Source organism: Protobothrops mucrosquamatus, unplaced genomic scaffold, assembly GCF_001527695.2.
Source record: "Protobothrops mucrosquamatus isolate PMUCROS unplaced genomic scaffold, P.Mucros_1.0 scaffold822, whole genome shotgun sequence".
In the NCBI taxonomy this organism is placed as follows: Eukaryota; Metazoa; Chordata; class Lepidosauria; order Squamata; family Viperidae; genus Protobothrops; species Protobothrops mucrosquamatus.
In genome coordinates, this window is record NW_015387083.1 from 429,269 (window position 1) to 446,613 (window position 17,345).

The window sequence follows — 17,345 nt, forward strand, 5'->3', positions numbered from 1 at the left end:
CCCGAGATCCGGACGATTCCGGATCTCCTTACTTTCCGCCGTGCCCTCAAGACATGGCTTTTCCAGCAAGCGGGCCTGACCTAGGGAGGATTTTACTTAGGGATGATTTTAAGAATAATTTTAATAGGAAATACAGCTTCTAATATTTGGTTTTTAATTTGGTTTTATAGGGGTTTATATTTTTTTGTATTTTGTATTTGTACTTGTTTTAATATGCTGTGCACCGCCCTGAGTCCTGCGGGAGAAGGGCGGTATATAAATTAAATTATTATTATTATTATTATTTTGCTGCAGCTCAGTTGACATAGAATTTCCCACCAGATCCCAACAAATAAATACATGTATTTATACCACTTAATTATTGAATCAATATTTAAGGTACAGGGTACAAATATAGAAGCTGGTATGATTTTATTGACACGCTGCATAGATGTTTGGGAGATTGTTGCCCTGAATTGTTCAGTGCATATTGCTACCTTGTCTGCAATGGACACTCCAGGCAGTAACACCTCTACTCAGAGCTGTTTCAAGCCATTCCCTGCAATTATTACAAGCTTGTATTTACTGCTCTTGAAATGTGTGACCCTTGAAATATTATACTACGGTGCTTAATAATTCTCACCACACTGGCTATGCTGCTAAGATCTGCAGCCTAGCAAGTTATAGATGGACATTGGCTCTACACTGTTGGTTTAGGTCCCTTCTTTGACGATTGTCTAAGTAACCACAGAAGGCCATTTGAAAATGGTTATTCAGTTAAGACATTGAATCCAATCCTATTCAACATAAGAATCAGATTAACTATTCCCAGAAAATGATGGCCTAGCTAGCCTGTACTTGAACAACATAAGGATATTCTTTCCTTAGTGTGCCAACTTGTTATGTGTTATGCCAATGAATACAGCCATGGCAAACACATAACTACCATCTAATTACATTTTTTCTCTCTTAAAATGCACTGACGAAGCCCAACCTCTGGCTGAGAGAAGCTAATCATTTCTGCTAAGCTGAGGAATTATATCTAAAATCCCCTCCCCAATATTCAAAGCCAGTCCACACCTCACAGCTGCCATTCCTTCTGATGGCTTTTTCTGCATGTCTTCAATCTAAAACCAAAGAGAAAGAAAATCAATATACAATTTCTGCCTATATGAAAGCTTCCTAACTACCAAAGAATCCATAATGAAAAACACAAGTCCAGAATGTGAGCCTAGAAAATGGAGGGATATGTTTTCAAGAAGCTTTATATCTAATTGTAAGTGGCTTGAACTCCATTAGAAAGACCCCTAAGAGATATTAAAGGCTGTCGGGGTTCCTTAGTGCATGTAGCAAGTGAGATACTTTCCCCATGTGCCCCAAATCCTCTACTTTCTCACCCGCAATGGGAAACTTGTTCTGCCAATATGTGTTACTCTGTTTTGAGTTAGTCCTATTTATTGACAAAAGCAGATGGCCTTATGAAACATGGGTTGAGTTTCCACACAACTCTATACAAGGTAATTCTCTAAAATGATTCAATACCAGATGGTCCTTGTTTAACAACCACATGTCAGTGACTATTTGAACTTACAACACAGTAATGAATGAGTGACACTTATTATAGCAGCATCCTGCAATCACACGTTCCCCATCTGCAACCTTCTTTGCTGTCTTCCTGCAAGCAGAGTCAATGGGGAAGGTGACCATGTGACATCCTTGCTTAATGACTCATGGTGATTCACTTAATGACTGCAGCCAGAAGTGCAAGAATTTCAAAGCAACGTATCATATGATGTCATGTTTTATGACTGTGTTGCTTACCGATGGAAATCATGGTCCTAATTGTCATTGTTAACCGGAGATTAACTGAATTTGTATGCCTCCCTGCCTCCAATGAATAAAATTAATGATTTAATTGGGGTTACAGTTGGGCAAGAGATAAATATATAAGTTACTCTTAACAATTAAAACTTTATTGCTAAGATTCTCAAACTATGAAGAATGACTACTGCCTACTCTGTGGTTCCATGGGCTTCCTGGCTCCATGGGCAAAACAAGAAGCAAAGTCCATAGCCAGTTTCTATTCTGTCCACATAAGCCTGATCAGTTTTTTAAAAAAATAATTATGATCCTCTTCTCAGTTGTTCGTTACCCCTAACATCCTAATCTACAAGCTGAGAACCTCTATGACAATGGATTTTATCAAACAAGATATATGCTTTGTGAACCATGTCAATGGTTTAGCAAAATGTGTATTCTCAACTTAGACAACAAACCATGCTAAAAACAAACCATGGCTTACCACAGATTTTGGAGAGAAAGAAGAACTGAAAAAGAATAAGTAGAAAGAATTGGGGGGGCATGAATGAAATTATGTTATATGTAAAAAATAAATTGTAAAAAAAAAAGCAAACACAGTCATTTGTGCATGCATGGTTGACCTTAGCTGGGCTTGGAAATAAGTGGAATTTAGCCTGGTCTCCCTAGATGAGTTTCAGGCTAGACTGAAAAAAATGAAAAAATATTGTGAGTAAGAAATCCTTGCAATTTATTGCAAATCACCCACAGAACTATCAACAGAATTCAACAGGTGTAGCAAACCCAACATTCAGAAGATATCATCATCATCATCATCATCATCATCATCATCATCATCATCATCATCATCATCACAATAACAACAACAAAAGTGGTGTTTGAACTCAAATCCAGAACAACAGCCCATCACCTAAGTATTATGTAACTTTCTTTCACATCTGAATTCTAAGTGTTTTTAGGGATTTTATATGGCACTTTTTTCCAGCACATGTGTTGTTATCAAGTCCAGTTCCTTGTGTGATTCAGATATAAGGTGTAAAAAGAGAAGGGATATTTGGCAAATATCCTGTTGAAAGTCAGGAGGAAAAGATGTAGGAGATAAAAGCTGATATAGAAATAGAAAGCTGATCTCAGGCTGGAGAATATCTTCATTTTTGGCAACAAAGAACTTGGAAGAGGTTTATCATTCTGAACCTCATGTTAGTCAAAAGGAATCTGTGTAAGTTTATTTAGTTGCAAATGTTTAAGTTTTCCTAGTGACGGCGAACACTTTAAAAACTTCCTTTATAATTCAGAAGGCATGTACAGCACAGAAAATATAAAGACACACAAACAGAATACATGGAAGGGCCATAAGGGTGATAGATAATGAAGTCCGTAATATAAGATGGCAGATTGCAATACTAATCACCATGCTTTTTAGATTATAGTTCTCCAGAGCAAGAAAATTGAAAAAGGCTTTTAAGTTTTACGGTATTAGATATTGGTATGCAGATAACGTGTTATAAAACAAAAGTAAATAAACAATTACTAATGAACAAGTAACTTGTAAAGATTTAGTAACAACATTCCCATGATCATGAATTCAGGTTGATTAGCATCTCACTAGTGAATCCATCCAAGCTAACTTATCAATGCTTTCCAACAAAGAGACTTTTTTTTATTAATAACTCTGTTGCCATGAAATACATGGAGAAATTACTGAACTCATTCTCTTTTTAAATCCCCTACAAAGTCAGTTGCACCGAAACAGAAAATAGATGATTTATTAACTTCTATTATGATGTAAACAAGGAAGGTAAAGTAAGAGAAACATCAAGTCTGATAATGTAGTATTTATGCAAGATCCCTCAAATGAAGATCCTGAGGACAAATCTTTGCTTCAAAGGTTTATGGGAAATGGAAAAAAGGAAGGAAAGGATGGGACAAAGGATCCCTGGTTCAGCAGAATGAAATCTGAAATAATGAAGAGGGTAAATAAAATTATCAGGGAAGGAACATTCCTTAAATTCTTTTAAACATCTTATTAAAGATGTTTCAGAGTCTAAATGTGAAACTTGATGAAATATTTAACCTTGTGATGTTGATGAGCAAATTGTAATAAGAGTAAGGTAAGAAAAACTAAATTTTGGTTCTGCAGATTCTATTGTGCAAAATAACAGTAAGCAGTAGAAAAGATGCCGTCATGATTTTGGCTCTGTTTTGCTGCTTACATATTAAAAGCAAAAGGTTTTCTTAATCATCTGATCTATTCTGTCAACATAAAGTTCATATGTAAACAGTCTTAATTAAACTTGGATGTGAACAGAACTGTTTAATTTGCTGAAATGACGATTGGCTTTAATACAAGGAATATGGTTTGTTGTGAAAGAGATGATTTATTTATAAAACCAGAACTATGCTTTGCATTAATGTTTTGCTATTCCCAGTTGTCAAAGATAAGTCTAGTTATCCTGACAGCTTTGATATGATATTTTTGGAAACTTCTAGTAAGAATATTAATAAATAAACATATCGCTACATTGTTTTATTGCTTCAGCATTTTAAAGAATTTTTTGCACTGTTGAGAAGTTATTTTGGAGAAAACATTCTGATCTAGTACTATTTTTCTAGGGTTTCCCATCCAACTGGCTTTAGTCTGATTTCCCAATGTCATATTTGACAGTTTAAATTAAGTCTAGCAGCTCAGAATTGAGAGAGGATGCAATTAATCAATCAGAATAGAGTTGGAAAGTACCTTGGAGGTCTTCTAGTCCTGCTCTGCTCAAGCAGGAGACCCTATACCAGTGATGGTGAACCTTTTAGAGACTGAGTGCCCCAAAACTGACCCCGCCCCTGCTCCACCCCCTGCCCCGCCCCCGCCCCACCTGCCCACAGGGCCACATTGCCTCCCGGGCCCGCTGCAGATCATCCAGGCAGCCCAGCAGTGCTATGGTGGCCACGCCCTCTTCCCGCGCCCCGCAGCATCAACTGTGCACAATGGGGCATGAGGGCAGAGTCTTGTCTATGTTGCCTGGCTGCCATATCCTTGGCTGCGCTGCTCCATGTGGGCCAAGCTCGGGGGCGACACTCCTCTAGGGGGCTGCTGGTGAGGAGGGGGTCATGGGGGGAGGCAAGGCTGGGGCAACGGCACGTGTGCCCACAGAGAGGGCTCCGAGTGCCGCCTCTGGCACCCGTGCCATAGGTTCGCCACCACTGCCCTATACCATTTCAGACAATTGAATATCCAGTCTCTTCTTTCAAACCTTCAGTGATGAATTACCCACAACTTCTGATAGCAAGCTATTCCACTAGTTAATTGACCTCACTGTTAGGCAGTTTTATGACTGTTTATAAAGGCAAAAAGAGTACTCATATATCCATCCTGACCTATCAGCTGAACATTGATTATGTCTTAGTGATAGTATTGTGGTACTTCCGCAAAAGATTCTGTACTTAATTGCCTGATCATACAATAGCGCTAGCTTCCTCTAAAATATCTCAGGCAATCCTCCATCTTTGTTTAGGAATACTGTGAATTCTATGACATTGGATATGCTTTTATTATTTATTTACTTCACAAATTGTATACTGTACAGCCATCCATCTCACAAACGTGACTTGGGGTGGCATACAACAAACAAACAACCAAAAATAAATATAAACAACTATTAAAAACAATTAGACATAAATTAAAAAAACAAGATTGTAAGAAAGTGGACAATATTCTAAACACAACCCAACCATCTCATAGGTGCTCTGTTCCCATAAGGATCCTCAAGGTTGCTGGGAAAAACATGTTTTAAGGGTTTCCTAGAAGGCTAGAATTATGTAGTAGATAAACCAAACTTAAACTATAATAGTTGGGAAACTGAATTAACATAGCTAAGTATTACCCAACAAGATTGGGTGGGTTTTGCTATGAATACAGAGTACATTTGCCTGTATTCTCAAATATTTGACTTTGGCCCCGTTTGATTTTCAACTTACTATATTGGTTGTTAGGTTTCCTCCTCTCTTATAGATAATTAAGCTGTTTAGTGACTTTTCATGGATCAAATGACTAAACGTGGATGATAATCCTTGGTGCTGTATCTTAAAATGAAGAAGTTGTTGATCACTATTGAGAATTAATCTGGAGTATTCAGCAGGGTCCTGAGCAGAAAAAAATAGTAATGAAGAATAAATAATAACAATAACAATAACAACAACAACAACAATAATAATAATCACAACAACCAGTACTAAAACAACCTATGAACCGAGCCTTGACAAGAAGAATTAAAAAAGAGAATTATAGCATACTAATTGCTCATCTACATTCAAGATGAAACTATAAAAAAGGAATAGTTGCAAGGAAAATGATAAAGATGCCAGCAACCCTTAAAACAAGAATCAATAATCTTTCTGGAAATAGTTACATTATTTTCAGTGGTTCCCTATCAGAGCCACATGGAGTATGTGGGCTGTTGATAAGGGTGCCCAAACTCTTCAGTTCATCGACCCCTTCATGACGTTTCAGATTGTTCATCGACCCACAAATATTTCTTGTATTAAAATATTTCTTGTATTAAAATATTTTAATAAATAATACTTTAATAACACTACAAACAAGAACAGTAACAATAATACTGGCAGCTGACCATCCAATCCTAGGTAAATTGCTGCTAGCCACCTCAACTTCATTGGCATGGAGCTCTACAAAAACCCCAAAAGATTGACCCCAATTCTATTATTTGTCAACCACTTATTTATTGACCATCCCAGTCATTTACTGACCCTTTTTGACTCCCCATCCATTTAATTACCCCTTAAATAATCCCAATAACACTTGCAGGTCAATATTGACCACTTTAGAGAACTTGATCTACAGCTTCAAATACTAAACTGTGATAATCCCAATAAAACCAGGATTGACCTACCTCTGAGTATGATTGAATGGCTTTGTCTTTTGAAATAAACAAAAAATATTTGTACTGGATGTTGCTGGGATAAAGAGAAAATAAACATATAATGCCCCAGATCACCTGAAAAGTTTTAATTGGCTGCCGGAACAAGTCATATCCCTCAATAGTCACTTCAACATCACTGTCTGCCAAATTCAGGACCTGAATGTAGCTTTCTTTGGGAACTGGGATAGGCATAGCGTTTTCCTGATTAAGAGAAAAGAGTGTATCAACAGCAAAATAGAACATGTGATCATGTGAGTTCAAATTGTTACTGATTAAGTTTTCAGTGAGTTGATTAGAGTCCACAGAGATGCAAGTTCTTTACCTTCAGCCTCAATTCCAAATAAAGAACCCACTGTCTTTTTAGCACATTGATGAGCAATTAATAACACAGTGCAAAGCAGAAAAATGGCCAATGGTATATGAATGTAGAAAAATTGCATCGCTACCCCTGTGCCTATAGACCCTACTTAGCACTTACCTCTATCTTGAGTTCCACAATAGCTGCAGCTGCAAATGCCAGACTGGCCAGGATCATGCCAGTTGCCATCTTTTTAATGGGCCTGAAAGTAAATAAATATAACTTAATTAGAATAATGTACAGCAGACATGTCAAACTCGCAACGTCACATGATGTTGTGTGACGTATCGGAGCTTTTCCCCCATTGCCGGCAATGGGGTGGGCACGGTTTCCTCGTGACACGTTCGGCCCGCGGGCTGGCAGTTTGACACCCCTGGTGTACAGCATCCCACCAATTCTGAGATCACTGCATTTAAGTCACAGGAATTTGATCCAGCAAACCTTGAATGTTTCCATAATATAAAGCGTATGGAACATATTCAAGGTCTGTTCAAATGGATTTGCCATTTTTTAAAAAAATGCTCCCTGCTTGCAAGATTCCCATTAGGTTCCTCTTAGCTCTTTGAGGAAGGGACTGAGTTGGCATTTAGTTAATGTGTGAAGTGGAGGAAAGCAAAACTGATGATCTATGTCCAGCTCGCTTCTGAGAAGTGAGACAGAAAAAATGTGTGGGATTATTGAACTGAAAGGACATTAGAAATAAAATGCACATTTCCAAATAGTTCTATCATGATGAAAAGAGTCAAATGAGGGGATTTGCAGGTGAATATCTCAGAACTGGTGAAAGGCATATTAAAAGGACGCTTTAGTTAATGAAAACTTCCTGCCCTTGAGGAAAACTATCCTGGCCTGTTGTGCAGACCACTAAAATAAATTGGGGTCAGTGGACATGCTTGCATTCAGAGCTGGAAAAGAATAACTAGGTTCATAGAAGCCACGATTTCCTTAATCTTGTCATTTGTTGACTAAGCCACAATTGATTAGATTCATAGAGTTTATGGAAACCATCCACCGTGGTTTACAAAGCATAATATAATGCTTTTGCAAAGTAAGTAAATCATCTTCTCTTGGCAGGTTGTGTGAATCTGTGACCTAAAACCAGCAAAATAGCCTGCCTGATTATTATTTTTTTAATTGCAGTGACGCCAAAAGAGAATATACCTAAACATAAACCTTGCAGAAGTTAAAATATGTTCTCTTGCTGTTACTTATCTTTCTTATACATTCTTATTCAATAGTTAATAAGTTTAGATATTCACAGTGTACAAGTATGCATGAATTTGCTCTCTACGTTTGAAGAAAGGAGACACTACTCCACTCTCCCCAGTCTGGAAGCCACAAGGTAGATTAGATGCGATTTCTTCAACACTAACGAATTGCAGTCAAACTTTTGCTGGTGATGATAGGACCTGTAATCCAACATGCTCAGAGGGCATTGGCTGAATCAAAGAGTTTTCTTCTTAGGTACTTACGTGAAATTAAGTCTGCACAGGTTTACCAAGGGATATAGTCCAAAATCAAAGACAGGGATGAAGACAAGGATCAGGAGAGGATTTAAGAACTGAAATATCAGAGATTGCAGGAAGTTATTAATTTGTTATTAGTAAAGATACAATCCTAAAGTAATTTAGTAGGGAATAAAACTCACTGGCAACAGGTATTAGGTAACCTTGATGTGTATAAAAAAGGAAGGGGGTTTGAATTGCAATGCCAACTTGCAAATTGTGTTACCCTCCCTGCAGATTGTGATGTTTATGGGACTCAGGAGGAATTATTTCGAGGAAACAATTTACACATATAGATACACAATCACAATGTGTGGCAATCCACAATTGAAGAGGCACAGGTGATTCCAAATGCATGCAGGCACTCACAGAGCAGCTAGGAGCACCTACACTGATTTCAAATAACCTGTTCCTCCTCAAATCCAGTTTGCTACAATAGATAGAAAGGGGTATAATAATTGGCTATCAAGTCACTTTTAACTCTTGGCAATTTTCTGAATGAGGACTTGTCCCCAATTGGGTTTTGGTGCCTTAATCACTACACCAAATTTGCTCTCTTGAGTGATACTTAACTAAGGCTAAAAATTAACTAATTTAAGATTAATCAGAATTCCATAATTAGTAGACCTTTATCGAGAACCCTTTTGATCCATGCTCACTTTTGTGTAGCCATATCCCAATATTATAATCAACATAAATTAGTAATTTTCTGACACAAATAGGAAAAATATAGGCAAGCTGTTTAAACTCACGTTTACAACTCTTAATTTAAACTTTTTTTCTCCTGTTTTAGAGTAAACCAAAGAGAAACTTCCTGATGTTACAAGCTGGAGGAACAGGTCAGTGAAACAAGCTGCCATGCAACATGGTATGTTCTCCTTCACTAAAGATCCTCAAACAGATGCTAGATGATCATCTGTCAGAGTTTTGTAGTTGCCATTGTTTTTACAGAATCCCATGGACTATGTATCTATGATATCTGGGGATAGCATTGACAAAACAATAACTGCCCTTTTGGGTGGACACTGCCATTTTCTCCTATCATATGCTAGAATCATCATCACTAAAAAAATAGAGATAGATCAGGATGAAAAAGGAAAACCAAAACGAACATTAAGCAAGGAAAAGGAATGTAACTAAATGACAGAATAAACAATAAAACGGTTTAGAATAGTGCTTCAGGACCCCGTCCCACTTTTTAAAATTATGGAATACCCCAAAACAGCCTTTGTTTCTGTGAGTTATATTTATCAGTTTTTATCATATTAAACTTGGCTCTAAACTCATTATTATTTTTTCTCTGTATTTACAGTAATCTTTTGTAATGTTAATTGGTTTTTATATTTATAATGATTTTTATATCTCCGTTTTTTATTACAATGTAAGCCACCTAGAATCACCCCAAACAGCAACATTTAATAAAAAAAATTTTAAAAAATAAAATCGAGACATTTGTTCCTACTAATGCTTTTCAGAATTGTTTGATGGGATTTCAATATTATACTATTTGTCACAAGTTGGCAAGTAATGTTTATTTCACAGACCCTTTAGAGTCTTGGGGGATCCCCAGAAGTGCTAGGACCACATTTTAAGAAACATTGGTTTAGAAGGATGACAAAGTAAAAAACAAACAAACAAACAGTAATGTATTCATTAAGGAAAATGAATGGGATAATGCAATTTTGAAAACATGTTTTCATAACCCTAATTTATGATTATCTACAGTTATCATACCATTCCCAGTGACCCGTGACTAAATTCCAGGATACAGACTGTAAGGGTGCACTCCTTCCTCCCTTCCCCCCATAGTTTTTCCCCATGAAATCATTGCAATCTTATCAGAGTACTCAGTGGGAGAACAGACAGCTTCAGCTTACCTGCATTTGGTCAGGTTGAAGGACAAATCCTTCCTAAAAGACAGCAACATCGAAAAAGAGTTAATAAAAGCAACAATGGCAGAACTGGCATTGTTGGTGCAGGTTACTAACATATGGGATGGGAGGTGGAGGACTTAAGTGACTTCTCTATAGCTAAAGATTTATCTTTATGGTTGAGTTCACCTTCTCCTTGACCTGAAAGGACCAATACTTTTGAAGCAAATCGCTGGCAGGACATAATGGAGATCTTGTGGCAGAACATATTTGTTGTTGTTGTTGTTAGTTGCGAAGTCGTGTCCGACCCATTGCGACCCCATGGACAACGTTCCTCCAGGCCTTCCTGTCCTCTACCATCTTCTGGAGTCCATTTAAGCTCACGCCTACTGCTTCAGTGACTCCGTCCAGCCACCTCATTCTCTGTCGTCCCCTTCTTCTATTGCCCTCAATCTTTCCCAGCATTAGGCTCTTCTCCAGTGAGTCCTTCCTTCTCATTAGGTGGCCAAAGTACTTGAGTTTCAACTTCAGGATCTGGCCTTCTAAAGAGCAGTCAGGGTTGATCTCCTCTAGGACTGACCGGTTTGAATGCCTTGCAGTCCAAGGGATTTGCAGGAGTCTTCTCCAGCACCATAGTTCAAAGGCCTCATTCTTTTGCACTCAGCCTTTCTTATGGTCCAACTTTCACAGCCATACATTGCAACTGGGAAAACCATGGCCTTGACTATACATACTTTTGTTGGCAGGGTGATGTTTCTGCTTTTTAGTATGCTGTCTAGATTTGCCATAGCTTTCCTCCCCAGGATCAAGCGTCTTTTAATTTCTTGGCTGCAGTCCCCATCTGTGGTGATCTTGGAGAACATATTATTTCTTAGTAATTATATCACTAAACAGTGTTGTTGTTGTTAATCACAGAGAAACAATGCTTGCTTTTGAAACAGGTCTGCATTCAGTTCTGAATGACATGGTGCATAATGAACACTGATGTGATGCTTCAATATTGTTCCATGGGGACATTGACCTTAATCTTGCTCTGTCTAATATCCTGAGTTGTGTTAGCTTTGTAATCTGGATGTGATGTAGTGAATGACTTTGGGACAGGGGACTTGATATGATCATATGAGTGAGCTAGTCATTATTCTTCCAAAGCCCAATTCAAGTCTTTTTTATATGTTATGGTTTGTCAGGTATTCCATGTCTCTTTTAGTCCAGAAGCAATCAGTTAGTTCTTACACCAAGATTATAGCTGATCACATATATCCACAGAAAAGAGAAATCATTCACTCACATGTAGGTTTCCCCAGCAATCAACATGTTTATCCTTCTAACATTGTTCTTCTAAAAATGTTAAGAACACTTCTCAATTTAACTGATCACATCAGAATGTTATAGGTATAACAAATCTAAAATTCCATGAAGAAATGAATATAAATTTGAAGACATAAATATTTTTTAATAGTAAATCCATACAATGATCCATCTTTATCCAATCTAATATATTCTAGATGTAAGGGATTCTACATCCTAAATCTCCAATCCAATGCTGGCCAGAAGGACAAGGGAAAGGTAGGTTAGTGTGACTCAATAATAGCTTACTAATAGTTTCATTAATTGACACCTTTTTCTTAGCAGGAACTGCTAGGCATATCTTGAAATATATGTATGGAAAATAACCCATTGTTATTGGGCTACAGGTTGCTCAAACTGAATTTAATGTATTGCTAATAGTGATAATAACAATAACTTCAATGATATTGATGATGATGATGATGATGATGATGATGATGATGATGATGATGCAACTCTAACATCCAAAATTGTGTTTTAAGAAATATTGGAATCTAACTAAGCCAAGACATATTACAAGTTTTGGGATTCTATATTCCACTCCTCTTATATTGCTTTACTTTATGGAATTATTTTATCTGGTCAATAGGGGTATAATTAAAAATGTACATTTTTAAAATCAATAAAGGTTTAATCTTTATTACACAACTACTTTTGCTTAAATGTTTAAAGCAAGAAATATCACTTACAAAGTCAGCATTCATTTTAGTTGCTTGTAGGGTCCACCTAGAACCCTATGGAGGGGAAAGAAAAATAAATGCTGTAGCAGATTTCTGGTCTACAAACTCCCATAATTCATAATTACTGGTAGTGGCCAATATGAACACTATCTCAAATATCTATTCTATTCATGAGACACCATGAATTGTAAGAGACCTACCTGAGATTATATATACCGGTAACTGCTTATATGGCTAGAAAGAATAAATAGTAATAACATAAATAAGTTGTAGATTTCTGTATTTCTGTCTGAAATAACATCTGTCAAAACAATGCACTTTCAGTGTGTTTATTTTCCATTCTTTAAATTTTAAGTGTAGTTTTATTGAATTAATGAGTAAGATTAGGAAGTATTTGCTATATCTTTTTCTATATCTTCTATTTCTCCTTTTGCTATGATAAAAATTATATAAACAGAATTAGTTTGTGCGTGTGTGTATGTATATGCATGCATGAGCACAAATCAAACCACTGTAAGGCTGAAGGCTTCTTAATTAAAGGCTATGGACTACCATGCCAGTCCAGTGTGGGTTAGTAAATGGATGTTTTCCAAATTTCCAGTCTAGGGCTGATAGCAACTGGCTCAAAGAAATGATTCCCGAGTCTAGGAACGCACGGACTGATGCGAGACAGCTAGAAACAATACGGCCAATTGGGGCGGGTAGACCGGTAACTTGCTCCATGAGCAGAGTGCAAAAACAGCCAGCCTTATAAGCAAGCTCCCAAAATGACAGCATTTTACTCTGATGACGTCGGTAGTTAGCTGACGAAAGCTAAAGCTAAGTGTATTAAGCAGTTTTGTTTCTATTTTATCCTGGTGTTCGATTGTTTCTTTTAAGTGTATATTTAAATTTGGATTGCTAACAAAGAATTAAGGGAGAATGGAATAGTTATTTCGAGCTAATTAGCTCTCATCAGCCAAACATACCCTTCTGAGATTCGAACCTGGGCTGCTTGCACGTTAGGCAGCTGTGTTAACCTCTAGGCCACAGGCTCTTTCTCACTTTGTCAGCTGTGTCAGGGAGGGAATATATTTCACATCTTTATCTGAAAGAGTTACTGCAATCAGATAAGATATTGGGACCAACAATATTTATCCTTAAATGCAATTCTCTTTCTGAATCAATCTGATAAATATATTGAACATAAAGGATATATTTACACTATCTTATATTTCTCCATTTATTTATTTATTTCTATCCTGCTTTTAATATTTTTACAAATAACTCAAGCAGGTAAACATATCCAACACACCTTCCTCCTTATATTTTCTCCACAACAACCCTGCAAAGTGAGTTGGACTGAAAGAAAGTAACAGGCCCCAAATCACCCACCTGGCTTTCATGTCTATCATTAGGATTAGTGTGGACATTTACATTGTTTGACTTACAATGGCTACCTCCATTGCAACTATCCTTCAAAATTAAAATAAAAGTTTCAATCAAATAAAGAATCTCAGTGTTATTGATAAAATGTGTTTTTAATGGAAGTCAGCCATGATAGTAGTATACTAACTCTGAAAACTTAAAGCTGAATTTAAAAACATAGTTGCTGGGCTTGCATAACATGCTATGCATAACCAAATCAACAAATAGCCCCCTGAACGGCTTAAAACAGAGCTCCCCAACCTTTCCGGGTTGGTGGCCCGGAGGGAAAGGGAGGAGCAGGGAAATGTGTGCGCATGCGCAAACGGGCACACACACGGGGGCGCTAGCACCTGTGCACCTGCGCAAATGGGCTCCTAGCACCCAAGTGAAGCTGGCAGCGCTGCTAGCGCTCCCACACATGCGCAACTGGGGCCACTAGCGCCTGCGCGGTGGTGCTAGTGTGAGTGGGGGTGTGCACATGTGCGCGTACTCACCAGCAATTCCCGCAGCCCGATGGCCTACAAGCTGCGGCCCAGTAGCGGACTTTGGACCACTGGCTTAAAATGACCATTACCTACAGCACACTAAGATGGTCAGATTCCCAAAACACATTGAAGTATGAAGAACATAACCCTATTTTAGTGTACTGTAGTACAGTGTATAGGGCTTCCCCAGCTTCTGAGTCCCCAAAGCAGAGCTGGTGGGCATAGGGAAACACTGCTTAGTATTACCTGTTGATCAAAGAGTGCCCAGAACATTGGTAAGGGGACAAAGAGGAAAAGGACCCGTGTCACCATTTTAACTTCAGTGATCAATTGGTTCTAGGGAAGAAAACACAAAAATACATCTTATAAAAAATGTAGCTCAGTGTCCAAAGCTTGTTTGGATGTTGAGTCACAAGACCTAGAAGAATGGCAGAAAGAGAGGAGGGGATCAGCACATGCAAAACAATGTTGAGTAACTTTATCTGCATAACAGCATAATCGTCTTATGTGAGAGCAATTCTAGTATAAGCAATGTAAATATGCAATGAGAAATATGAATTAAAATACTTCCAAGGAATACCTGTGGCAGCCTGTGACAGCAAAGACATCACACATTTATTCTGGAATTAACTAATATTTAATTAATCACAAAGGGTTGCAGCTCCAAAAGACATTTTTAAAAGGGAGACATGCAGAATAAGAGAGAAAGACTTTTTGGCTCTTTGGGGGATAAATCAGCCAATGGTTTTTCACTTTCTTTGGCCTTCCTTCTCTACCTGACCTTGCTTCTGAGAGACTGGAAAAAAAAGGCAATAAATGGTGAAACTTCTGGAAGCTATTTTCCTGTGTTTTTATTGCTGTGATTGTTTTGTTTTTCCTTTTCCTACCTATGTTGATGTTATAATTCTTTTATAAGCCGCCCAGCATGGCTCGACAAATGAACAGCCTTAGAAATCGAATAAATGAATAAATAAAATCGGAAGAAAGGAAGCCCTTTCAGCTTGGAAGGCTTTGTTAGAGATATTTTCCCATGTCCTGTTTCTTTCTCTCCTTGCTCTTGCCTGGGATTAGAATGCTGAAATTTGTAATCACTTACTAAACTTTAGATCCTTAATTTGTAACCACCTCTAAAGTAACTGAAAAGTGAAACTTGATTTGACCATCAGTCTCATAAAAGAATTTAAGGAGGTGCAATATGGTTGTGTGCGTGGCAAGGCTATGCTAGAGATGGAATTGTGTGTGGGGTGTGGGTGTAGATGTGCACATGCACACACTCATTTGTGTAGATGTGAGTAAGAAGCTATCATAGAGAGTAGGAAACTGGTCTCCAGTCACTGGGCAGAAGATTATCTCTCCACTGCTGGCATGTAATAATGTTAAAGATTGGAAAGTACGAGACTATAAATGAAGATAATTTACTTGTAAGAGGACAACATTTCTCATGGCAGCCATATGGAAGCAGCTTGCCATGATCTTCTCCTAGGGTTAAAAAAACACATTTTTGTGTCATCTACTGCCCTTGGGTTTTCGAGCATTCCCACTCAGATGTGAAACAGATTTGGCTCTGCTTAAAATTCTGTTAAGTGCAAGGTTGGTAAGAGAACAATTCAAACACTTTGAGAGGCAGCCTGAGTTGACTGAGCCCATACGATTTAGAAATTTTAGTCAGGTAAGTTCAAAATTAGATAAATGGGGAATGCAAATTTTGGTTCTCCACTGTGCAGAGAGTAACATATAAAGCTGGCACAAACATAACTGGGGTGGAGAAATTTAATATTACATCCCAGATATGCTAGTAGGCATAATATCTGAAGTGGGCTTGTTTTTTTTTTCTTCAATGGGCAAATTATTGTATTTCTCACAGATTATGTTCCTCTCTCTAGCTAAAGAAAGAAGAGAAAGTTAATATAGTTTCTAGAGGGATCTAACACTTAAATGGTACTTAGGATGAACATTCTTCTGTCAGATATTTTTTTTAAGATATTTTATTAATTTTTTTATAATTATGAATCTTTAGTGCTTAGTAAACAATATGTTGTCTGGGTCCACATATTTAACTTAATAATAATACATCTTCCATTCCTACTCTCTACTCCGTTTTTCTAGCCATTTGTAAAAAGTATCCCATGTTTGAAAGTATTCTGTATCTTCTTTCCCTTTCATTTTATTGATTGCGCATGCGTGAGAGATGGCGGTCTTCAGTGAATAGCTCCGAAAACGCGGAGCCCGAAAATGGCTAGAGGGGGAGCTTGGAAAGCTCCCTGAAGGTCCGGAGACCCCCCCCATGTGGATTCCTCCCCCGGTAAGCCCCCTGGACTGGATACGGGACGCATGGGGGCGCGGGGGACGTGGAGCCGACTTGGTTACCGTTTTTTCGGCCTTTTCGGCTTTCCCGGCCTTCCGTCCTCGGCGGCCCCGTTGGTGGTTTGCGGGCAGCTTTTCCGGCGGCCCTCAGGGCGGACGGCTCGGCCCGGACCACTCAGCCCGGACCACCTGGCCGCGGAGATACTCGTGGGGGAGGCGGCGGCCTGGGCGGCCCGGATGGCTTCTCCTGGGCGGCCCGGATGGCTTCTCCTCGTGGGGGAGACGGCCCGGATGGCTCCTGGGCGGCCCGGATGGCTTCTCCTCGTGGGGGAGGTGGCGGCCTGGGCGGCCCGGACGGCTTCTCCTGGGCGCCCGCTTTGACCGTGGAGACTTTTTCGGCGGCCCCTCTCAATCCCTTTCGGACTCGGAGATGTCTTTGGTGACCTGGAGGGCCTCCCTGGCGATCTCTGGAGGTCCGCGTGGACTCGGTGGCCTCCTCGGTGGCTGCGGCGGCCTGGCCAAGAACTCTGTGGGCGGCTTCGATGGCCCCTCCAGGCGGCCCCTCGATGGCCCCTCCAGGCGGCCCCTCCGACGATGGTTTTCAGCCTCCCCGGCGGCCTGGGGCCTTCGGAGGGCTCTTCGGGCAGCCTCGACGGCCCC

The 17,345-nt window shown here is 39.0% G+C and overlaps 1 protein-coding gene across 1 annotated transcript in view; it reads right to left on the bottom strand.

The window, feature by feature from the left end:
* The window catches only part of SLC15A2 (solute carrier family 15 member 2), an 88,394-nt gene that overhangs the window by 20,870 nt on the left and 50,179 nt on the right, over nt 1–17,345 (bottom strand). The window contains exons 10-17 of the mRNA XM_015818918.1: nt 14,628–14,717; nt 12,499–12,543; nt 10,469–10,501; nt 8,559–8,647; nt 7,207–7,288; nt 6,804–6,929; nt 5,767–5,931; nt 1,060–1,106 (exon numbers count right to left, since the gene is read on the bottom strand). Of these exons, the coding sequence (XP_015674404.1) occupies nt 1,060–1,106; nt 5,767–5,931; nt 6,804–6,929; nt 7,207–7,288; nt 8,559–8,647; nt 10,469–10,501; nt 12,499–12,543; nt 14,628–14,717 (677 nt within the window). The remainder of the gene's footprint in view (nt 1–1,059; nt 1,107–5,766; nt 5,932–6,803; nt 6,930–7,206; nt 7,289–8,558; nt 8,648–10,468; nt 10,502–12,498; nt 12,544–14,627; nt 14,718–17,345) is intronic.